The following is a 25845-nucleotide window of genomic DNA, read 5'->3' as shown; positions in this document are numbered from 1 at the left end:
TTCATGCATGGAAAAAAATTTCAATCGTATTTTATTTTTTCTCTTATATTCTAATAATATTATATAAAGACAAAAAAAAAATTTATTTTTTAAAAATTTAATAAATGTAAAGATTCTTATTTTACAAATAATGAGGAAAAAATATTAAATAAAAAAAAAATAAATTGTTACATTATATATAACATTGAAAAAGAACAATAAGGTATGTTAAAAAACACAATATGTAAGGCATAAAATTGAAAATATAAATTGCAACCTTGTTATGGAATTCCTTACTTTTTGTTCTCAAACTAGTCCAATGAAAAGTTAATTTGCAAAAGATAAAAAATTAATGTAAAATAATTTAATTATGATAAGCAATAATTTTTTGTTTTAAAAAATTAAACTGACGTGAGAAAATTTCAATTATCCTGTGAATACGATGTTCTATAAAAAAACATTAATTTTATCTTCATTGTTTTGAAAATCCATATAAAAGCAAAGAATGATCCGATGATATTTCATATCTCTTCTGAAAGTCATTTCTTTTAGACTTTTTTAAAAGTATTTTCTGCTCTTCAAAGGTAAGATTGTATACCTTTTATTCAATTTTAAAAATAAAGTATTAATATTTCAATTAATTTACTTTCTTTTTATTTTATTACTACAGTAATACTTTTAAATCATACAGTTTTTATTGGACACAACTAACCAATTACTTTGCAGTATCTTTTTTATGTTTGTAAGTTATATAAAAAAAATTTTACAATATTTTTTTGTTGCTCTATTTCTTTTTTAACTTTAATAAGATTAGTTTTATTATATTTAAATTACCTCAAAAAATTTATTTAATTTTTAAATATCTAAAAAATTAACATTTTTTTGGATATTTATGTATGTTTTTTTTGTGAGAAAAATATGAATTCTTTTGTCAATATTTTATTACACCATTTTTGGTCCTAGATTATTAAATAATATTTATGAAGAAAATATATTTTACATAATACAAGTTTTAAATTTTTATTTTAATATATTTTTTAAATAATAAAAAGACAGTTCACAAAACTTTAAACATAAATAATAACAGAAATATTTAACTTGTTTGTATAAAAATTCAAAATGAAGCAAACAATATTATTTTTTTAAAATTACATTAAAAAAATTTAAATTTTTATAAATTAAAAAAAAAGTAATTAAAAAAGAATATGATTTAGAAACTTTTTTAAAATTATTACAACTGATGAAACATATAATAAATAAATTTTAATTGATAAGAATAAAATTTTGAATAATTTTTTTTTATATAAAAGGTTTAAAAAAAAACAGAAAAAAATTATTGGAAAATAATTTGAATTACTTAATTTTCCCAAACATTAGCTTATTATGACTACAATATTATTTCATTAAACGTAGGTTAACAAACTTTTTGTTTATACGAAATGGTTTTTTATATTTAACTAAACTTGATTTATTTTATTAATAATAATAACTTTTTAAAATAATTATCTAATTTTAATATTGATTTTTGGTACATTTTTGTGCATTTTTTTTAATTTTAAAAAAGTACTTAAGCTAAATTTAATTGACTTAAAAATTTTTTAATATAATTATATCTAAATAATAATTTTGTTTTAAAAAAATTTTTACCTATAAATAAAATGTTGCATGTAAAATTATTATAATACAATGAAATTTTGAAAAAAACATTTTTATCGGTTTTTGATGTTATTAAAAATAGATAGTTTTAATAAATTTATCTACTGTTACCTATCTCTATGACCTTATCATTAAACTATTTATAAAAATCTTTTTATAATTATTACATAATATATATATTAATAATAATAAAAAAGATTTAAAATATAGTTACTTTTAAAAATTTAAAAGAAACTTCCGTTTTATATAATTCTTTACATATATCATATCTATTTATTTATAATAATAAGAAATAATGATAAATTTTATAAAATTAAATTTTATACATGTTGCGCAATAATAATAACAATTGATAACTCACATTAACACTTTTAGGTATATATAACTTATTTATTTATAATATTACAATTAAGTTTGTACATATAAACTATCCTTAATAAGTACTTTATTTATTTTATTTAAAATAAAATTTGTAATTAACAAACGTAATTAGTAAAATATATGAGTAAAATTTATCTAATAGTATGGTAATATTAAGACGTATATATATTTCTTAGATTTATATGTTATATTTAATTTATATAATTTTTAATAATAATTATTATAACTTTTACTAATTACTTTGAATCAAAATTTTATTTACAGATTATTTTACCTCAGAATAATAATAACGTAAACACTTTTTTTTTTAAATGTTAAAGAACAATAAAATTTAACGATAACTAATATCATTGGTTCTAATTAAACACCTTATTCATTATGGTTGAACTATAGTAATATATATATATATATATTTTATCCAGCATTTTTTTTTAAAAAAAAATATCTATAGTTTTTATTTAAGCAGTAAATATTTGTTATCCTTATATAACATAAAAAAATTTTTTTTGAATTTAATTTTTTTTATTGTTATTTATAAAATAAATATCTATATGCTTTAATATTAATAATTAAAATAGCATATTAAATATAATAATTTATTAAAAATTTTATATAAACGTAAATTTACCAATTTTTTGTTATTAAATTTTTGAGATATACCATAACACATAATCATTATAAATTATTAAAAGATGCTATTTATAATATTCAAAAATTTCTACTATTATTATATGTAATAGAAAAAAAAATTATCCAAATATTATTGTACTTAAACATACGTAGTTTATTTTATTATTTTAATTTCAATTTCAAAACATATGTTATTAAGAATAAAAATTAAACTAAAATTTTTTTTTATTAAAATATCAACTTTAAAGTATTAGAATAGGTTATTAATATATATATGTATTAAAAATGTTATCCTTATACCATAGGATTGTTAAACATCATGAAAATCAGATTTCCAGATTAAAAAAATCATATTATATTTTTACCTTAAATCCATCTATATTGATAATGTGTAAGTATTAAAACAAGAGATATTTTTTTTTAATATTATTTTTACTTTCATTTGTAATTAACAAAAAAAAAAAATACATATATATATATATATTATTTTATTAAATACCAAACATTTTAAATAAAAATTGTTAAAGGTATTCTAATTTATTTTTTGGTTTATTTTATATAATATATGTTATTTGGTATATTGAAGATATATATATAAATTATCTAACAATATTAAGAAATCTTAGAATATATATTTTGTCTTTAAAGATTAAGGGTTAATATAATTTAAAATAAAAATTAATCAAAAATTTTCGTTATATGGATTATTTTTAAGGAGGAAGGTAAAATGATGTAGTAGTTGTTACATCGATTATATAGGTAATATTATATTAATTAATTGTTGAAACCCTTAGAGAAAACTTTTTACAAATATTTTGTGTTTAAACTTTTCTAGTTTTCTTTAATGCTTATTAATTTAGTGTACGGTATTAAAGTTTAACATTATAAAAGAGCTTATATTATAATATAGTGTTAATTTAAGTAAAATTTTGGTTTTCAACTTAATAATATTAATAAAGAGAAAAATTGTATCCTTTTCCTACCTTTAAATAGCATTTAATTATTTCACATTGTTATTAATACTCCATTAGCACAACTTGTTATATAAAATACACTTTTTTTTTTACAATTAAGTAAATCAACATATTTCTTTATAAATGTAAAAAAATTTACGTATATTTTTATTATTTAAAAAAAAAGTTTTTTGTGCTTTTATTAAATAAAATTTTTTAATTATTTTTATATATAAAAAAAAAAGTAGTGATCATTATAAAAGTTAGGTAACAATAATTTTAATTTAAATTATTAAATATATATATATATAGATATATATAATATATAATTTGTAAGATTCAATGTGCCATTATCGTTTATTTAGTAGGTAACAACTTTTGTTTGCCGGAAATTAGCTCTCTAACCTGTACATTATCTAAATATTTTATTTTGGTATGTCAAAAGTATGTGCCTAACGACATTTTAATATAACCTTATTAAGAAGACAATAATATTCGTTAATTTTCATTGTAATTCCTGAAAAACAAAATCATGTGTATTATATTTTAAGACTGTTTGCTTTTTTTTTCCTATCGTATTCCAAAAAAAAAAAAAAAATACTTTTATATTAAAAAACTATAAATATTTTCTAAATAAAGTTAAGGAACATATAAAAATTTATGTACATTTAATATATATCAAATTTTTGTTTTGGGTTTTTGAAGCATTTTTTCAAAAAATATAAGCTCTTTATAAATCATTTTTCATTTATTAAATATTGAATATTTAATTTTAATAAAATCTCTCCATTTTAATCTTTTAATAAAGCCGAAAAGATCCTTCTTTTTAAATGATCATCTTCCATTATCAAACTATATTTAGGATGAAGGATAATCAGTGTAATATAAAAAGATTTTGTATTCCCTATTTTAATATTTTTTACCAAATATATCTACCTACATTTATTATATTATACCCGGCCAAAAGTGTATTTAAACAAAACATTAACTGTTATGATAAAATATATATATATATATATATATATATATTTATATATACATATATATTCTTTTTTTTTTAATATTTTAACTACGCCCAACATTTTATTTTTTTACCTAACGAATACTTTAATTACCACCAAATTACTGATTTTTTTTTGTTATATAAAAAAATCTAAACTAAAAATTGTAAATGTTAACCATGGCAATAAATTTAAATGTGTTATGACTATTTAACTGGGTGTGAATGTAAGCAATAATTTGTCAAGGATTCCCTTCACTTTCCTATTTTGTGATTAATTAGTATCAAATCTTTATGCTTTTTTAAGTCACAAGGAAAAGCAGTGGGTTGATAAATTAATAAATTATTAATATAATGCCAAAATATAACTTTTAAAATTTAAAAAAAAGGATCATTGTAAAGTACTCGTATGGTAGATAAAATTATATTTTTTTTTATAATTTAATTTTTATTAATTTAAAAAATAACAATTTTATTTTTTTTATTATTTTTTTTTTATAATACATAAAAATTTGTTAACAAAATTTTTTTTGTTAAAATATTTTACATTATTTATTTCTTAAAATAATGATGTAATAAATTAAATAAAAATTTTTCAAATAATATTTTAATATTTTTTTTTTATAATAAAGCAGAAACATAAATTTTTAAAATTAATTTTTATGTATTATTTGATATATATGATCATATTTAATGATTTAATTATTGCATCTTTTAACATAATTACTAATAAATATTATTTATTTTTAATGTTGCTTCTTACCTAAGTATACAATTAGCTTGTAAAATAAAATCATTTTGGTTTATCTTAGTTATAATTTACTATTTCACTTTAAATTACCAATGTTTAATAATTTATTAATAAAATTTTCTAATCCAAATACTTTTTTTTTATTTCTGTATTGCGGTATATCATATTTTAAAATTACTATCATCGTTGTCTCGGCAACACATACCTTTTTCTTATACCAAATGCCAATGCTTTTGATTAAATTTTAAATTTTTTTTTTTATTCCAAATAATAAACTAAAATATACGCCTATCTAAATGACATATGTTTTTAATATATAATAATTTTATTCTGACCAAATAATATACGTATACATACAGGTAGTTGGACAAAAATTGTAGTTAGTAAAATTAATAAATATACATGTTTGGGAAATTATTATCTTTATCCTACTGTGTGTATCAAAAATCATGTTAAAAAAATTATAATAACATGTAGAAAAATTATATTAAAAAAAAAAATTTAAATATTGTATGATATTAATAATTAATATTACATCTCGATAATCATAAAATATTAAATTTTTGTTTCTGCAAATATTCTTAATTAATAAGAATTATCAAAGAATTTTGTTAAAAATTGTATCAAATATTAAATAAATAATATAGAATTATTGACATTAAAAAAATATACCATATAACAAAACACTTTTTTTACCATATAAATGGAATTTTTATAAATAGAATTTAATAAAATAAAAAAGTAAAAATTATTTGACAATATCTTTTATTTATATCATTATATAATTGTTAATTTTTTACATATCATTGTAAATTATATTTTATTTATCTTATCTTAAGATAAATATACTATTTATATCTTTAAAGCATTTTTTGTTTAAAATATCCTGACAATAAAACTGTTTTAATAAAATAAGTTAATAGACAGGTAAAATTACCTTCATCTAATATTATTGCATGACTGATGATACTCATCAATTTTTTCTTTTTTTTTTTTCTTATATATTCTTAATACTTACTTATTATAATGTTTATTTTTTTTTAGTTTAATTATACTTAGATAACAATAATGGCATGATCAATCAAAAAATAAAAAGTATATTTAGAGTCTTTTTTAATTATCTTAAATTTTATTATTAACTAAAAAACATACTTAAAAATTATTTTAAGATGAATATTTGTCATAACTTTATTTTTTATAAGGTAATTTTAGATTTTTGACTAAGTGAAAGGTATATTTATTATGCCAAAATATCATATTAATCTCATAAATAATAAATTTTTATTATTTATAAACCTATAATTTTGTTTGGTACTAATTACTATTTTTATATTATCTATAATTGTTTCTTAAAACTGATCATTTACTAAATTTTCTATATATTTCTAACTTATAAATTATATATCAAAATAATATTGAATTTGTTTTTCTTACTTTATATTTAAGAAATTATCTATAATGGGTAAATTAAAATATTTCTTAATTTTTATTAGTACAAAACAAAATACATCACTTTTTTTTATCTAAATATTATGTTTTTATTTTTTTTTTATTTTAAATAAAAATGTATGTATATATTTGAATCAGATTGATTAAATTAGAAATTATAAATTTATATCTTTTGATAATTTAAAACAATGATGTTTAATTAAATAAAAGAAATTGCATGCAAGTCATTTTTAAAACTTTTTTCTTTTTATATTTTCTTAGTAAGTTTATTAAAATTAATTGTCTATTAATAACATTTTCCATTCCTTTACAATTATGGATTTAAATTTTGTTCTTTTGTTAATTTTAGATGTTTTTATATGTACTATTAATAATTGCATTTCAATAAAACAGAGTAAATTTAGAAATAATTTTTCATGCTTTTTTCTGACCTAATTTGGATCTTAAAATATTCTTTTATTCTTTTATTATAAGGCGTGGAAAAATATTAATCATTCTTTTTCCAATTATTGTACTTTCATTGGTATATTTAATAATTAAGTATCTTTTCGATCAAAAGTCTAATCCATAATAATTATTTTATAATTTTTAAATTATAAAAATTTTTAGTTTTTATTAAAACCTTGAATTACAATTAAAAAAGATATACAGCATCCATATTATATTTTTTCTCTTACCATATATAATATATATAATATAGATAAAAATTTGGCTACTTTTGTTAAATAAATTTGTTTTACCCAATCGGAATATACTTTGTCAAAAGGCGGTTCATACTTTTTTAAATATAATATCATTTTTAAAGATATTCATTTTAATAATTTATTCTTATAAGGTAACTATAACTATATTCTATTATTCTTTATAAATGAAACAATATGACCAAAGATTAGATACTGTATCAACAATTGTTATCCTTTTACTTAAATTTTATGATTATTATTTTTTTTTATAAATTACAATTCATTGTATTATAAATTAAAAAAAATTATTTTTTATTATTTTTAGTTTCTAAGAAAATTTTTTTGTAAAAAATTTTTAAAGAAAATCATATATCCATAAAATATTTTCTAAAAAAATAATTTTAATAACGTAAAAATTATCCAATCATTTATATAAAAACTTTTTTAATATTTTTATTTACAAATGATGGATTTTACGTCAAAACAAACAAATCAATCTTTAGAAGAAAAATTAACTAAAGATTGTATTTCTTTGCTTCCTTCAGGTGGGCCTCCTAATTCTATTTCTTTAACAATTGAAAATTTTGAACAAATTATGAATACAAATAATAATATACATGAATCACAATCTATTACTAGTGTCGAAAATGATATAAATGAAAATAATAATGTTAATAATACAACTCAATCACAGGTTATTCCTTTATCTCAGGAATCAACAAATAAACATTCACCACAAGAATCTCAACCAAATTCTATGTTTGATAATACATTATTATCATTTTTATTTAAACAAAATGAAATAAGCAATGGTATTAGTAACGCAAATGGTAATTATTATTAAAAAAAAAATGATTCTTTTTTTTTTAGATATTCCAAATGATGAAATATTAAAACATTTGACTTTAACTCAACATAAAAATGAATCTCAATCGTCATTATCAGTTGAGCAATTAAATGAAGAATGTACTTTGTCAAAAGATGAAGAGACACCAGATACTGATGATAACAATCTTGGAACAATATCCGCTGATGAAAGAATATCTAAAACAATTATAGAAAATTGTTCTAGACAAAAAAATCATGAGGAAGGTAAATATAAAAATAAAAAAGTATAAATTTTTGCAAAATTATAAAAAAATTATTTTTAGAAATTTTTAATGCATTTGCAGCTAATATTCAATTACAGTCATATTTTGTTCAAATGATGAAAGCAATGATGACAAATATGGGACAAGATAATATTCATTCTCTTCCATTGCTTCAACAATATAGTATATTACCACAACAAAATATTTCTAAAGAATCAACAAATGATATCATTAAAAATATTCAAAATAATACTATTTCTAGTCAAATAAATAGTAAAAAAAAAATTAATGATGATGAACCATTAGATCTTAGTAATAAAAATAAATTACCTGTTTTAAATATTAATAGTATACCAACAAATTCTACTATAGTTGATAATAATGATAATAATAGTGTAATTACAGAATCTTTAAAACTACAAGAACAATTAATTCAAAATGGAGCTTTATCATTATTTCCATATACATTACAATCACAAATATTAAAAAAACCTACAACAAATACAATTACTAATAAATGGAGTTCACCAAGAGGTGCTGCAAATAGAAGAACATATACACAATCAGATTTAGAAGCAGCTGTTAATGATATACGATCAGGAAAATTAGGTACACGTAGAGCATCTGTTGTTTATGGAATACCACGTTCAACATTAAGAAATAAAATATATAAATTAGAATCAGCAACATCAAATCCTGAAGATATTTTAATAATTGGAAAAAAGAAAAGAAAAATTAATAATGATGATATTAAAAGTAAAGAAGATGAAAAAAATTCTTTAGGATCATTAACAGAATCAGAGATTTATCTTTCAAAATTGTTTAATACAAATAAAGCAATAAATGTCGCAAATATGATTAATAAAAGTCCAAAAGAAAAAGAATCACCGAATAATAGTTTAAATAATGCAAAAGAAATTGATAATTTACAGTCATCAATATTGCCAACAGGAATAGAACAAAGAAATGATAATGATAAACGTTTATTAAGTAGGGAAAATAGTTTTAATAAAACATATTTTGGTGAAGGAAGTACATCAAGAAATAGTAGTGAAAATGGTGACAATTCAAATTCTGATGGATTAAAAAAAAGTCGCCCAAAAAGGGGACAATATAGAAAATATGACAAAGATGCTTTAGATGAAGCTGTAAAATCTGTAAGACGTGGTGAAATGTCTGTTCATAGGGCAGGAAGTTTTTTTGGAGTACCACATTCTACCTTAGAATATAAAGTCAAAGAAAGAAATCTTTTAAGAATTAAAAAGAGACAAAAAAGTTTTGATGAATATAATCTTGAGGAGAAAGACAATTTAATAGTTGAAAAAAAAAATGATACATCATCTAACAATGAATCATCATCAAATGTTTTGACATCCTTAGTTACTTCATGGAGTATGTTATCAAGGAATTCAGAAAATATTCTTGCTTCAATAGCTCCAAAATCATCAATTAATAAATAAATTATATATTACAATTTATTTTTTTTTAATTAAATATTCATTTTTTTTATATAATTTTTTGCTATTAAATACCAATATTAATATTTTTTTTCACGTATTAACAATTTTGTATAATGAAATTATTTATAAAGTAATATGTTATATGAAGAATATCATGACAAACGACACGATTTTTTATTAAAATGAAACACTGTTGTTATTTTTTGTTATTTTTAATACCATTTACAAAATATAATTACTCTCATAAATATTTTTATGTTCTAAAAATATTTTGAAGTATATTTCTATAAATAATTATCTTTTTTAGACATAATTTTTTTTTATAATAATGTACTTTTTGTAATGAAAATTTTTGCTTTACTAAAAATTTAATGATGTATTTATTACTTTTACAAAGATCATTTCAAAACTAAAATATTAATTAAGAGGAAATGACAATATATAAAAGGGTCGATGGGTTAGTTAGTATTAATATTTTAATATTTTTAAAAGCATTCATTAACGGAAATTATTTGGTTCATCTTATAGTAAGGTGTACTATAAACGTATATAATGAAAAAAATTTTTTTTAAATAACGTCCTTTTTAATTTAATGTTTATAATATATTATCTATAAAATAATTGTAAAAATGTGATAAAGAAAAGTCTTAATTAATAAAAATAATAATTTTCTAAAAAGAAAATTTTAAACTTTTAAAAAAGATAGTAAAATATTTTAAAGTCTAAAATATTTACATTTAAAAAGGAAATGGTCTTAAAATTAAGTCTAGTAAGATCTAAAATTAAAAGCATAAAAAAAAAATTCTCGCTCAATTTACATTTATTTTTAAATTTTTTTTAAAAATTTTTATTTAATATTCAAGTAATTATGTATTTTATTATATATTTGAATTTATATGAAAATTTAAAATTCAACAAATAGTTTCTGTTAAGGCATGATATGTAAATAATAAATTCAAAATATTTTCAATTAAATTTTTATTTTTAAATTAATTATTCTATTCTCTTTTATTTAAGCAAAATTTTTACTTATTTTAAAATAAAACTTTATAGTTTAATTTATATAATATTGAAAAGATAAAATAAATATATGATGATTTTGTCTAATCATATGTAATATTTTTTTTAATAAAACAATTATATATATATATATTTAGTTTTATTTATTTATTTTAATTTTTAACCAGACAAAATATTTTATATTTTAAAATAATTTTCTTATTTATAAAGAATAATAATTTTTTTGATGACATGACTGTTAATATAAAATAGCATTAAATTTTTTTTTTTTAAATTTAATTAAAATATTTTAATATTTTTTAAACAATTTAATTAAAATGATATATTTATGAAAAATTATCTTTAATTACTTTAAGGAAAAAAGCATATTTATTAATAATTATTAAATATTATACTAAAAAACGATTATAATTGTTTCTTAAATATTGCAAATAAATTTATTATGTGGTTTAAGTAAGATATTTAGTTTTTTAATCATATTTATAATTTTGTAAAACCAACTATTTAGTTTCTAGAAAAAATGTTCTCTGGACAATTTTCTCAAAATTATTTTATCATGGGTGTTATATTAAATGTTTGATTAAAGTACGTTTGTAAGCAATCCGATTATTCTCTTTTTTTGACAAACTTATATTATTACTTTCATTTTAGTCTTGTTCTATTATATATACATATATATCCAATTTTTTTTAAAATTATTTAATATATAACTTAAATTACTGCCATTAAAAATTTTACCACTTATTTAACAAAACTTTTTAACCATATAAAAAACATATAATGGTTTAGTTTTTAGTAATAAAAGAATACTTAATATTTTTAAGAATAAAAAAAAATCTTACATATATTAATATTTAATTTATTAAACTCAAATATTAAATATAATAATTATAATTATATTTAATTAAAAGTACAAGTAATATAAATTATCATTTTAAAATTTTATAATAATATGAATAAAATGCACAAAATCTAACATAAATTATAGCATATTTTTTTAGTTTAATAAATTATTTTATTTTATAAATAATTTCAATTATAATCTTCGAATTATATATCATTTTCATGGTATGAATTTGTTATTTAAAAGATACTTTATGATTTTTTGCAAAAATAATTTATCAAATAGCAGAAAATTTTAAATGAAAGATTAGAAATTTTTTTTTAAGATAACTAATATTTTTTAAATAAGTTTATAAGCTTTATAGTGTCATTAATTGTTATAAAAATTTTTTAAAAAATATTCTTATATATAATATTTGTCCTAATTTTTTAATATATTTTTTAATAATTATATTAATTTCAAATTTCTATTTATTTTTTAAAACAAATAATTTTATATCTTTAAACCAAATAACTATAATTTTATAGTACATAAATACAAAAAATTTTTATATAATTTATTATTTTTATTTTATAAACATCTATTTTTTTTATATTAATTTTTAATAAAATTTTTTTTATTAAAAATATTATTAATTTTTGTTTGGCTAATTTATTTAAAAAAAAAATGTTTTTAATAATTAATCTTTGTAATATAATGAAGTGCAATTAAGTGATTATGCCATTACTATTTTACCTATATCAATAATACCCTATTGATTTAAAAATATTAAATTTAATTTTAAGAAGATTTTAAAATTACATATATAAATATGTCCAGTTGTAATGATGATTACATATCAATTCTTCCTAACTGGTATCCTTTTTTATCTATTATAATATCATTATGTGGATTGTTAGGAAATTTTCATACACTTATAAGGTCAGACCAAAGAAAACACAAAAAATTATCAAGATATGTACATGTGAGTAAAAAAATATTTCATTAAATTTTAAAATAATTAATATTTAAGGGACTTTGTATATTTGATGTTGCAATTTTATTACTTATCGTAACTAATAATGCATCCAATTATTCATATTATAATTTTTTTAATTTTTCTAAAAATATAAATACTGTTGAAGATGAATTTATTACTAATTTTGATGGCATTAAATATGACAATAGTACAATATCAAATCCAATAAAAAATATTTTATCAATTTTATTTGAACCAATTAAAGATGTCTATGTTACAGCAAGTAGTTGGATGTTAACTGTTATAACAGCTAAAAGGTTATTATTATTGTTTATTATTTATTATTTTTATAAAATACTAAAAAATATAATAATAAAAATTTTATTTTATTTTATTTTAGATATTTAGCAGTAGCAAAACCTTTCAAAGAACGTATAAGATCTAAAAATAATCCTATATGGATATGCTTATTAATTTCTTTAATATCAATTATTGTCAATGTCCCAAGAGCAATTTTTGAAAATTTAAACTCGAGTTGTTTGAATTTAATAACAGGAAGAAGTAGTATAAAACTTAATGACTATACTTATGTACTTTATATTATTTTTGCAAGAATATTAATAGATCTCATTTTTACGTGTCCATTTCCACCACTTTTAAATATTTTATTAACATTTAAAATTTTACATTATCGTCATAACTACTTGAGAAGATCCATAAACAATACAAATTTTGATAGTCATAAAATAACTACTAATGAAAATTTAATGGATTATATGCCATTTAGAAAATCTTCGAACTTTCGGTCATTGAGTAAAACATCTACAACTACTCTTCAATTGTTTGGAAATGAGAGACGTTTAAAGAATGATAGTTTTAAAAGCCAACTTTTTTTAACATTACTAAATGGGAAATTCTTTATATGTAATGCTATTCATTTAATAACTATCTTTCTTAGATGGACAAAAAATGATATTATATCTGATGAAACATTAGAATTGTTAAAAGAAATTAATATTGCTGCTATAATACTTCATAGTTCAACAAATTGGATTATGTTCGCAAAGGTATAAATAAAAATAATATTAATGAAAAAATTATTTATAAAATATATAATTATAGTTTAATACAAGATCTCTTAATACTAAATGTATTCCCGATTATCAAATATTTGATAATCATGAAAAAAAAATATTGACAACTATGTGGTCACATATTGATGCTTCAGGAATGGGTAAAGATCTTCTTATAACATTAATAATTGATAATCCATTATTAATTAGAAGTTTGATACATGATACAAAAGATAAAAAATTTTATAGGTAATTTTTAATTATTTAATAATATTTTTATATATTATTTTTATAGTCGTGAAGAGTTAGAACAAATGCCTAAAATACAATTTGTTGGCAGTAGAATTGGTTGTTTTATTGAAAGTATGATGACAACATTAAAAAATGTTAATATGTCAAAAAATGATTTTGTTAAAATTAGAGCAGAATTACGTCATGTTGGAATGATTCATTATATAGAAAGAGTAAAAATTAATTCGCAAGATTGGTTTTCAATAAAAAGATACTTAGTTAGAAAAATGATGAAAGAATGTGAGTGTGTTGTATCAACATCAAAAAATACATGTTCACAAAGTCATTCAAAAATTCATAATGAACAATTATTAGTTGCTAATAAATTTTCAAGTTTTCTTATACATGAATTAAAAAATGGTTTTGTTTGTGAAACTGTTAGAACATCTCATGCCAATGGTATGGAAAGAGGTGAAGGAAGTTGTATTGGTTCAGGTGTAATATTTTCATCGACTGGTAATTTATTACCACATAATAGTATTGGTTCTACAATAAATAGTAATAAAAATTTAGCTAAAATGTCAACAGCAAGCTGTTCATTACCAATAACAAATTATAATTCATGTACTATTAGAAAAAATAATTTTTATCGACAAATTAGTCAAACATCACAATGTCCTCATAAAATGTCAACATATAAATCAAGTAAAAAATTTATAATAGGTTCAAGAGAATCATTACAATCATCAAGACAATCAAGTATTGAAAATACCAGTACATCACCATCTTCTATAGAATATTTATATTCAATAAAAAAAAGAAATAATGATGAAAAAGATAAAGATGATAAAATAAATGATTCAATTAAAGATATTGATGTCAATATTATGTATGTATAATAAAGAATTTTTGAGCTCAAAAATTATTCATAGAAATTTATTAATTTGTTACATTCATATTATTATGTTAAAATTTTTTTTTTAAAATTATTAGAATTATTAAATTTTTGCTAAAATATTTTATATTATTTATTATATATAATATTTTTGTCTTTTATTATTATTTTGATAGCAGATATATTTATATATATATATGTATATATATGTAGTTTTGCTACAAACCATTTAAAATAAAAATATTAGCATTTTTCTAATTGAAGTCCACCATCAGAACAATTAATATCACAATGCCTTGTTCTTATTCTAACATTTCTTCCAGCAATTTTATATCTACAGTCTGACCAATTAGTCCATTGTAAATCTGTTTGAATAGAAGATGGCATTTCATGTGATTGATTAATTTCTGTTGAAAATATTTTAGATCCTTTTACTTTAGCTCTACGAGCTCTTAAATTACATCCATTTTCTATAACAACTGTACCTGGTTCTCCATCAATTAATGAATCTGTATATTCTCCTATATCAGTAGATGATAATATACATAATTTATTATTTGAATCAAAAGTACTTGCTTTACAATTTTTTTTATTAAGACATAATGCAAGACAACTTGTTATACTATTTGCACTTGTGCTACTTATAATATTAGTATCCAGTTTTTTTTGAACATGTAATATAAATATTTCATCCTCTTGACATTCAGTTGATGATGCTAAAAATAAAAAGTTATTAAAAATAATAATGTACTAAAAAAAGTTATAACATACATGGTAGGCAGAATTTTTCACTATATATTACATCATCATTTTCTATTAAACTTCCTGTACCATGAGGTTCAGCAAGAATACTGTAAATTTCACATGTTTTTGAGATTGGAAAATAATTAATTGAACTACATTGTATTTCTTCATTATTTAAACCTTTACCAGATGTACACATAGATGAACATTTTGATTGGTCAATTCCTTGAAAAGAAACAACATCTTTTGAATTTGATTGCATTGGAAGAATTATTTGATTTCCAATAACAACATAATATCCAATTGTTGTTGGACAATTTTTTATTTCATTCTTAATAACTTCATTTACTTCTTTACTATTTTTATTTATTTTTAAAATGTCATTATTTTTTATCATTGTTTTAGTTACACTACTAGAACTACTATCATTTTTTGTTATGTCCATTAAAACTTCTTTAGATATTTCATTAGAACTAATATATCCAAGATCTTTTGCACTATTTGGTGGTGAAATGACGTCATTTAATGATCTAAAAACACCACCAGTACTTTCTTGTCTTGGTTCATTAGAATGATATATTTTTACTTGTTGAACAGATTTATATATATCTTTATTAATTAAATCATTTTGGACTTTGGTTTTTTCTTCAGTCTTTGATTGTTTATCTAATTCTACTGGAGAATTAGAATTTAATAAAGGACTAGAAGCTGCAACAATGGTCAATGGTTCCTTATTATTAGTATCTAATTTCTTTCCAAACTTTGGTCTATGCATATTATTTTGTGACCCATACATTTTTTGAAATTCATTAAATTGAGCAGCAGTACGTGAATTATAATTTTCATTATTCAATATTCCATGTGAATTTATTTCATAAGCTGTTATTGGAGTACATGGTCCTGAAAAAGCTGTTCTTCTAAAATAATCATATCCATTTGCTGGATGAAGAATAGCTGGTGGTGTATTACCATCATGATTATATAAACGACAACTATGTTGAAAATGATTATAAACAATTGATTTACAATCAGAATTTTCATCTAAATTATTTCCTGTTAATGAAACACATTGGTCAATACAATTATGTGGTGTAACATAAAATAATTCCATAATTGGTTGAGAATTATCTATTGATCTTCTAACAATTCGTTGAAAACATTGAACATCTTTAAATATATATTTATATAAAAATTAAATTACTTACAAGATGATGTAGCATTACATTTATAGAATAATAATAAAATTATAATAAATAAAAAATAAAAATATTTAATCATTTTTTTTTTATTTGATAGAGATACAGCGACAAGTTAATAAATATCAGTATAATTATTTATATATAATATGTCAAATTCTAAATAATATATTATTATGTCTTTTGTAATAAAATAGAATAAAAATTATATAAAATCATAAGATTTTAATATTTCTTTATAATTACTATTATTAAATTATCATATCTTCAGGTCACTATAAATAGTGCTAATATAAATATATTTTAATGTTACTTAAGGTTTAAAAATAAAATTTTATTAAATATTATACATTTTAACTATTTGTAGACTGTTACATAAATGTTTCGGAAAAATTTTATAATATTGGGTCATGTAATAAATTATCAGATACTATTTATTAGGTTGAATAACATTTAATATTACAATCTCGGGTATTGATATGAAAACTGAATTTAAAAATTAATGTCTATTTGTAAAATTTTCTTTATTAAAATGTTTTATTAGAAATTTAATGGTAAAACTAATTTTTATATACATTAATATAAGAATAATATAAAACATTTTTTCTGTTATACAAAAAATAATGTTACTTCATAATTTTTGATACATTTGATAAATATTTTACTTGACAAATATAGTAAAATATTTTTAAATGGTCTTTAATTAAAAGTTTTAAAATTACTGTTCTAATTTAATGTTAAAATTTATTAGTAATATTATGTAATTAAATGATAAATAAAAAAATTAAAATTTTTCTTATTAAATGAATTATTATAACTTTTAGATACAATTATTTTCAACAGCGACACTATAATTTGTTCCAATTTCCAAAACGTTTTTAAAATCTGAACTTAATTCTGGTTTTGAATGTAGATAGCAAGTTTTTTGAGAATATGATGTAAACTAAAAATTTTTTTTTTTAAATTATAAAAAAAAAATTTAATATTTTAAACTTACATAACATAATGATTCAATTGCACATAATGTAACACAATCTTTTAATTTTTCAATATATGGATATTTTTTGATAACATTTTTTGTTGATATTTTATTCATATAAACATTAAATGTTGGTGTAATTTTTTTACATTCCATGTTAATTGGTAATCCTAATTTATCAAAAAATGTTGTTTCATCATTTTTAATTAATCGTGTAAATTTACGAAATTCTTTTGTATCATCATCTAAAAATATACATAATTTTTTAACTTTATTATATATAGCTGATTGACAAAATGATTTTTTATCTTCAATCTAAAATATTTCATTAAAATTATTATTAAAATATAATATTTTATCTTACATTATTTTTATTTGTACATGCTTGTAAACACTCTTCCTCTGTTATGTCAAAAATTGTTTTACTATTTTTAGGAATAAAAAGTGATGTAACATTAAAAATTTTAAAATATCCTAATTTAATTTCTGACAAAACATATTTTGTGATTGGAGAATTAAAAAATAATATTTCATCTTTATCTTCATCTAAATTAGTTACAATTTCACTACTATTATTAAAATTTATCATATTTTTAATTCTAGCTATATTTGCCTTTTGAATTGGTTTTCTTGTTGTTTGTGGTGTAAGAATATCATGATTTTCAATTGAAATAATATTTGCCTTATCTTCAATAGGTACACTTTTAATAGCATGAGCATATACATTACTATCAAAATGATTTTTAATATTATCTTTTGAAATTTTTTTATCTTTATTAGCTGATTTTGTTTGACAATCATTTGTAAAAGAAATTCTTTTAAAAAAATTGTGACCACTTGCAAAAACAAAATTATTACTATCATTACTTTCATTGTCATTTTTATATAATTGGCAAGTAAAAAAATGTTTATGATAAACAACACTATGGCATTCCACCTAATAAATAAAAATATATTTTATTTTTCACATTGAAAAAAACTTACTGAATTTGTTATACAATATGTTAGACAATCTTCTACTGGAATATTCCATAATTCAACTATTGGAATGACATTTGAAAATGCTTTATGAAAATGTGGTTCAAAACATTTTTCCACTATAATATAAAAATAAAAAATATAATTATTTTATATTTACCATTTATTAAAGGCATTACAAGTGCCATCATAAAAAATATTAAATAATATAAAAAAAACTTCATTTTAAATATTATTAGATATAATAATTTTTGTCAAATATAATAAATTCTTATTGTCGAGTAATATATTTTATTAACAATTTAAATATAACTTTGCCCTAATTAAATAATTGTTAAATCTAAATATGTTTTAAATTTAAATATACAGATTTGTGATGACATTTGTTAATATTATTTTTATAAATCTAATCTATCAATTTCAACTTCAGTATGGGAAGATTAAAAGGTCAATTAATTATAAAATAATCAACAAATTTATGGTATATTTTAAATATTAAAAAATTTATTATATAAATAAAGGTAAAATAAATTATTAAAAACATTATCATTATATTATTCTTAAATTACATATCATTTTTGTATGATAATATGATAAACCTGAGAAAAAAATAAAAGATAATAAAGTAGAAATTGATTGAGACATTTTTTGCTTAAATCAGCAATATAATTATATATTCATTAAATATTCCTTCTGACATGGTTCACTTCTTGATATATCAGATGTTTTGTGGAGACGAATATTATCAATTGCACAGACACCTTTATTCCTTCCATAATTTTCACAAATAAACATTATTATGGTTGTTCCTTTTGGGCAAACCATTTGTCCTCCCTTCCATTCTATTGGACCCTGAAATAGTGATGATTCATAAGGACAAATCATTTCATTAGGTTGACGATTTGGTACAATACAACAACCACTTAATTTTTCACCTTCAACCCATTCAAGAACATCAAACATAACAACATGATCTTCCATCATATTTGTATTACTTTCAAAAACAGCTACCTGACCAGGATTTAATCTTGCTTCAATAAATCGTGACTTTCCAACTTAAATATATAAAATTTAATTAATAAATTTTTTTTTAACTTACCAGTAGCAATTTTGAATTCTCCTCCATTCGCCAAGTCAGGAACATTATGATAAGAACAAAGTGATTTTTCAAAAAGGCAACCACCAATAGTATTACAAACCTGATTTCTTGGATCAAATATACCTAATACACCATCTTGAATATTTTGTTTTTTTCCATTATCTGTACCAACATTTACCTTATTTTGAGAAATATTTTGTTCATTTATTTTATTATCTTTTCCTTCATCAGTATTTGTTTCATAGGCAGGATCTAAGAAATCAGCAAACTCCTTACCAAACATTTCAACAAAAGGATTACCATCATTATTTTTATTTTTTTTAGAATCTATTGGTAATGTTACTGTTGGTGCTGATTTAGCTTCAAGATTATTAATTTTTTTATTATCTAAAATTTTGTCATTTTCAACTTTTTGTACTTCTAAATTTGGTATTAAAACTTTTGCTGTTGTTACTTTTTGTACTTTACTTGGTTTAATATTAAAACCTGTAAATTCAGGTGTCATTGGTTGAAATGAAGTTGGTAACAATGAAAATATTCCTCCACCATTTGCAGTTAATGCAGAAAGTGATGGGGGTAAAGTTGGAAAAGTAAAAACAGGAGTTGGTATTGTTGTTAAAGATATTGTTTTTTTTCCAACTATTTGTGATGGTTGATATGGTTTTTTTGGAGAATTAATATTATTATCTGGTATTTGATGTGCCATTAAATTTTCAGAAGGATTTAAAATTGATATTTCGGGAGAAACCTGTTTTTGTGTAGTTAAAATTTTTTTACCTTCACTTTGAGTTATAGGTTTTTTTGGTGTTATTGTTTCAATTTCATCTTTTGCTGGTATAACTTCTGTAAGATGATGAGGTATTTCTATTTTTGGTGCTACAAAAACATCATCATTTTGTTGTTTTATTTGTTTAGTTTCTTGTTTAACAATTTTTGGTAAAGTTTTAATATTAAGACCACAATAAGCAGTTCTTACATTAATATGATCAATCATAACAATTGAATCAGAATAAATTGATGGATTTGATATCATAAATACCAACTAAAAATATTATATTATACTATAACAATTTTATTTACCTCTGTTTTTTTCTTTTTTTCAATTTCAAATTCAACATCAACAAGTTTAGATTGTAAAATATAATTTACTAATTCACAATTTTCTTTTTCAACTGGTTTATTGATTTCCTTAAAACAGATATAAAATTTTGTTGATGGGCTTTGCCAATGTCTATATAAATTAATTTTATTCAAATAAAAAAAAAATTACCTAAATTCAATATTAACAATTCCATTTTCACTACAAAATGGACATGATTGATAAATTGGAGTAGCTGTAGTATTTGAAGCAACTGATCTAAGTAAATAATTTTTAGCTGGTGGTGGTTTACTTTTTCCAACTTTAAATGTTCTATGATACCAGTTGAGATCAATTATGTCTGATGCCAATATATCATTTACAAATGGATTTGGTGTTGATTCTTTCCAACAACATGCCGTATTAAAATCACAGTTTAAATCATTATTAGATGATCCTGATAAAAAAAGATTTATGAGAACAAATGTTGAAAATAATATTGGCAACATATAGTATATCTATAAAAATAAATAAAAAATTTTGTAATAAAATATAATATTAAAATAAATAATTAAAAAAGATAATTTTAATGAAATTTAAAATAGCTGAATAGAAATAGGAAAGTTACTAGTTAAAACGGAAGTCTAATTTATAAGATATAAAGGATGTTTCAAATGACTTGAATGAATTGAATACGATGTGTTGAAATAAAATAATTGCGAAAGAATACATGGATCAGGTTATTTAAGTGGTATATTGTTAAAAGATGGTATGACATTTGATAATTTTCAAAACATACCTCTTAACAGAGAACACAAAAGAATGTTGATAAAAGTGACAGTAAAGATATTCCAATCAAAGAAAATAGTCATAAACATATTTATAATTAATTTATTAATTTAAGTGAAAGTTATTAAATGACAATTTTGTGCATAAATTAACTATTAAAATATAAAAATTAATTTTTACACAAAACTTGTAAAAGTAAAACTTTATTTAATAATTACAATAATATATATATGTATATCCTTATATAATAATTGAAAAAATATATAATAACATTTAATTATAAATATTTCATTATTTCTATATAATATATAATAAAAATATAAATAAATAAAAAATTATTATAAATAATTTATAATTATAATTGAAGTTATTGTTAAATGATTTATATAGTAAAGAAATTTGAAAAAAATTTTGAAAAAAATTTATAAATAACACAGAATGTTAAAAAGTAAAAGTTATTATAAGATTGTTGAATGGTCATTTTTATTATGACATATATTTTTTTTTAATATAAAGACTAATATGATACATACGATTGTTATTGAACTATATTTTATAATGTTATATATTGTAATAAAATACCTAATTTAAAAAAATAATATTAATTTTATAATGAATTTGCTAGAATATATAAATTCAAATGATTTATAAAAGTTATAATATATTTTTGGCAATAAAAACTATTATTAAAGAATTTTAAAAAAAGAAGAAGATGAAATTAATGATATAATAAAAAAAAGTTTTTATAAAAAAATGCATAATTAATTTGCATGATATTTTTAAAGAACATATAATTAAAAAAAAAGAATAATTTTTGATAATGAATAAATTTAATATAAATGTGTTAATTTAAAATTTTATATAAAAAGAAATTTTTAAATGATTTTAAATAAAAATGATAGTTACTACAAATATAAAGGAAATTAAAATAATGTCTGAGAATTTGAATAATAAAAATGAAGGTTAATCATTTTATTTTAATTGTAATATAAACTTTTTTTAAATTGTTACAAAAGAAACCTATATTATTAGAAAGTGTAAATTTATATAAAAAAGTACATCTAATAGAATTAAAAAGATTTAAAATGAATATAATAAGATAACAAAATAACTGAATAACTGAATAAAGTATAGGTAGATTTTATAAGATAATCCTGACATGTTCAAAATAATTTACAAACTAGTTTCTTTATAAATCAAAAAACTAATTATAAATTATATTTATACATAAATTTTTAAAGTATAAAAATTTTAAAAATTTTTTATTTATAAGATATACATATGAGTAAGATGCCAACAATTAAATAAATAAAAATTGGAACAAATTTTAATATACCAATAAAACTTAAAGTTTTTATATATAAGTTTTAATATTCTATAAATTATCAGACCAGAAAGGAAATAGAAAATTTAATAGCATTTTTGAAAGCAAAAATTTTTAAATTATTTACAAATTATTATTTACAACTATTGTTATAATAAACTTTTACTTTATCTTATTGTTTTATTAAAATTACATTTCTAGTTTTCTAAATTTTTCCTTAATACTTTATATTCTAAACCTTTTATTAAAGTTTTATATAAAAGAATAATTAAAATATAAAAATTTTTTATTTTACAATTAAAATTTTAAGAATAATAATAATCTAATATAATTTGAATTAATGAAATTTTAAAATACCAATAAAATTAATAACCTGTAAATATAGAAAAGAAATGTAAAATGAATGTGCCATGATAGTGAAAAAAAAATTTTTTTCCGATATATTGAACTTATGTATGTTAATATTTTATTTTAATTATTTTACATATAATAATTTTAAAAATAATTATCATAGTAATAAAAAAATATATATATATTGGCTTTTTATATAAATTTATCTAAATCTTGATTAAATTTATATCTTGTTTAATTCATTTTTTTTAATCTGGCGTATTTTAAAAACTTGTATTTTTGTAATTATTGAATATATAATTTTTAGACTTGAATTATTTAACCTTTATAAATATTTTTTATTTGTTTCTTTTTATTAATATATAAATTGAAATATTGCTTGTTTTTTTTTGTTGAATATATTGTTTGACAGTATTTTTAAAGTAATTAAATTTTTAAAAAAGTTTCAGATCAATATCAAAAATAAATCAACTTTTAACTAGTTTGAAATATTAATAAAAAAAAATTTCAAAAAACAAAGAAAAATAATTAATAAATTTATTTATATATAATAATAAAAGCGTATCAATGAATGATTTTTGCAGAAAAAAATTATAAAAGTCCTATTATTTGGAACTATTTGCTTTTAATTAATTATTAAATTAATTTTATATATAATTACATTTACTATGTTAGTGCAAAAACGATAGCGGCATGAATAAAAAGTAATAATGAAGCTGCAGTCTAAATTAAATTAAAAAGAAAGATTAATAATGTTAAATAAAAAAAAAAAAAGTTCTTACCGCAGGAAATGACCATTTTTCTCCCCAATATGTACTTTGATCATGATATGTATAATGAATTTCTACAACAGCACAGACACCAGATAACAGAGAAGAAAAGACAGCAGAAGGCATTTCCTATAAAAATAAAAAAAAATTAAATTTTAAATATTTTTAATTGTATTTATTTACAAGACAATTATAATTTCTCATAAATTCAGTTGCCTTATATATGGTATTGTTAATAAACCATGTTGTAGATGATATTAATAATAAAATTGAAATTACTAAAGATAATGTCTAAAAAATATAAAATATAAAATAAATATTTATTTAAAAATGAAAACTTACAGGAACATAATCTGTAATATTTTCTGGATCACTTGTGATTAAATCTTCATTTGAAAATAAGTTACTAAAACCTCGTGATTGTGGATTATCTGACTTATCAATGACACAATGATAAAATTGGCAATAAATACCGGACCATAAAAAGAGTAATGATGCTAATGTAATTGAACATGTATATAAAAAAAGTAAAAAAAGTCGTCGATTTGGCATTTGGCCTTTTTTTTCTTTTTTGTAAATCATCTAGTATCTCCCTCACAAAATTTAGAGGAAATAAAAATAATACTCCTGAATGTAATATATTATTCTTATTAAAAATAAGGTATTTTTTTTATCTAAATAAACATTTTTTTCTTATAAAATTACAATAAATTTGTTTTGTGGAAATAAAATTTTTAATAAAATAGGTAAAAACATAAGTAAAAACAATTATTAATAATTAACGAAATTTTATAATAATTAATAAATAAAAATTAATATTTAAAATTTAATATAACTTCATATTAAAAAGCATTTTTTTTTTGCCATTTTAAATTTATTAAACAAGATAAACATTCTTTCCCATTTATAAAAATAATTTATTCACATAAATCTTTATGCATTAGTGCAACTACATTTTTTTCATTTTATAATTAAGTGAAAATGATATGTTGAAAAAGATAAGAATTATTAAACATTTACATAACACACTTTCATGACTTCAATCTTAAAATAAAAATAAAAGCATATAGCATAACTATTTTTTTTTTATTTATCTGAATATTAATAATTTATATAAAGATATATATATATATTTTCAAAATTAATACTTTTATAATAACTTAGTAAATTTGAGAAAAAAAATTACAATTATAGTAAATAAAATTTAACAAAAGTAATTTTTATTTCATTTTAAAAGACATATTGTATTTTTTTTGGTCCTATTATGTATATTTTTATTTTAATGGACATCTCAAATAAATTTTAATATAAACTTAAATAGTATCAAAAATTTTCAATTGTTTTTTTTTACTATAGAAACAAAAAAATTAAAAATTCAATAAATTAAAATATCATATGTTTAAAAAAAAAATTTTTTTTTAACAATTGAATAAATTTAATTTAATTGTTACATTATAATTGTTTAATTCTTATTAAAATAAAA

General features: G+C 18.7%; 6 protein-coding genes across 6 annotated transcripts; 2 read left to right on the top strand and 4 right to left on the bottom strand.

Moving 5' to 3' along the window:
• Positions 1-7945: 7945 nt before the first annotated feature.
• Positions 7946-10033, top strand: SRAE_X000203700 (Eip93F; the record flags this gene model as incomplete). Its single annotated transcript, XM_024643263.1, has 3 exons — positions 7946-8312; positions 8353-8574; positions 8634-10033. 3 exons carry the CDS (start codon positions 7946-7948, stop codon positions 10031-10033), a joined length of 1989 nt encoding a protein of 662 aa, XP_024499508.1.
• A 2675-nt stretch (positions 10034-12708) lies between these two features.
• On the top strand, positions 12709-15058 carry SRAE_X000203600 (G protein-coupled receptor, rhodopsin-like family and Globin, structural domain and GPCR, rhodopsin-like, 7TM domain-containing protein; the record flags this gene model as incomplete). The annotated part of the gene is made up of 5 exons (XM_024643252.1): positions 12709-12861; positions 12910-13172; positions 13256-13922; positions 13978-14177; positions 14224-15058. The coding sequence occupies 5 exons, from the start codon at positions 12709-12711 to the stop codon at positions 15056-15058; spliced, it is 2118 nt and encodes a 705-aa protein (XP_024499507.1).
• A 239-nt stretch (positions 15059-15297) lies between these two features.
• SRAE_X000203500 (PAN-1 domain and Apple-like domain-containing protein) lies at positions 15298-17076 on the bottom strand (the record flags this gene model as incomplete). Its single annotated transcript, XM_024643240.1, has 3 exons — positions 15298-15770; positions 15826-16965; positions 17004-17076. The coding sequence occupies 3 exons, from the start codon at positions 17074-17076 to the stop codon at positions 15298-15300; spliced, it is 1686 nt and encodes a 561-aa protein (XP_024499506.1).
• Positions 17077-17814: 738 nt separating this feature from the next.
• SRAE_X000203400 (PAN-1 domain and Apple-like domain-containing protein) lies at positions 17815-19142 on the bottom strand (the record flags this gene model as incomplete). Its single annotated transcript, XM_024643229.1, has 5 exons — positions 17815-17937; positions 17992-18288; positions 18338-18910; positions 18958-19070; positions 19112-19142. 5 exons carry the CDS (start codon positions 19140-19142, stop codon positions 17815-17817), a joined length of 1137 nt encoding a protein of 378 aa, XP_024499505.1.
• A 478-nt stretch (positions 19143-19620) lies between these two features.
• SRAE_X000203300 (Hypothetical protein) lies at positions 19621-21637 on the bottom strand (the record flags this gene model as incomplete). The annotated part of the gene is made up of 4 exons (XM_024643218.1): positions 19621-20006; positions 20051-21092; positions 21131-21281; positions 21321-21637. 4 exons carry the CDS (start codon positions 21635-21637, stop codon positions 19621-19623), a joined length of 1896 nt encoding a protein of 631 aa, XP_024499504.1.
• Positions 21638-24258: 2621 nt separating this feature from the next.
• SRAE_X000203200 (Hypothetical protein) lies at positions 24259-24914 on the bottom strand (the record flags this gene model as incomplete). Its single annotated transcript, XM_024643207.1, has 4 exons — positions 24259-24315; positions 24375-24491; positions 24546-24653; positions 24705-24914. 4 exons carry the CDS (start codon positions 24912-24914, stop codon positions 24259-24261), a joined length of 492 nt encoding a protein of 163 aa, XP_024499503.1.
• Positions 24915-25845: the final 931 nt, after the last annotated feature.

Source organism: Strongyloides ratti, scaffold srae_chrx_scaffold0000004 (assembly GCF_001040885.1).
Source record: "Strongyloides ratti genome assembly S_ratti_ED321, scaffold srae_chrx_scaffold0000004".
Lineage (NCBI taxonomy): Eukaryota > Metazoa > Nematoda > Chromadorea > Rhabditida > Strongyloididae > Strongyloides > Strongyloides ratti.
This window is presented reverse-complemented; position numbering and strand designations above follow the sequence as displayed.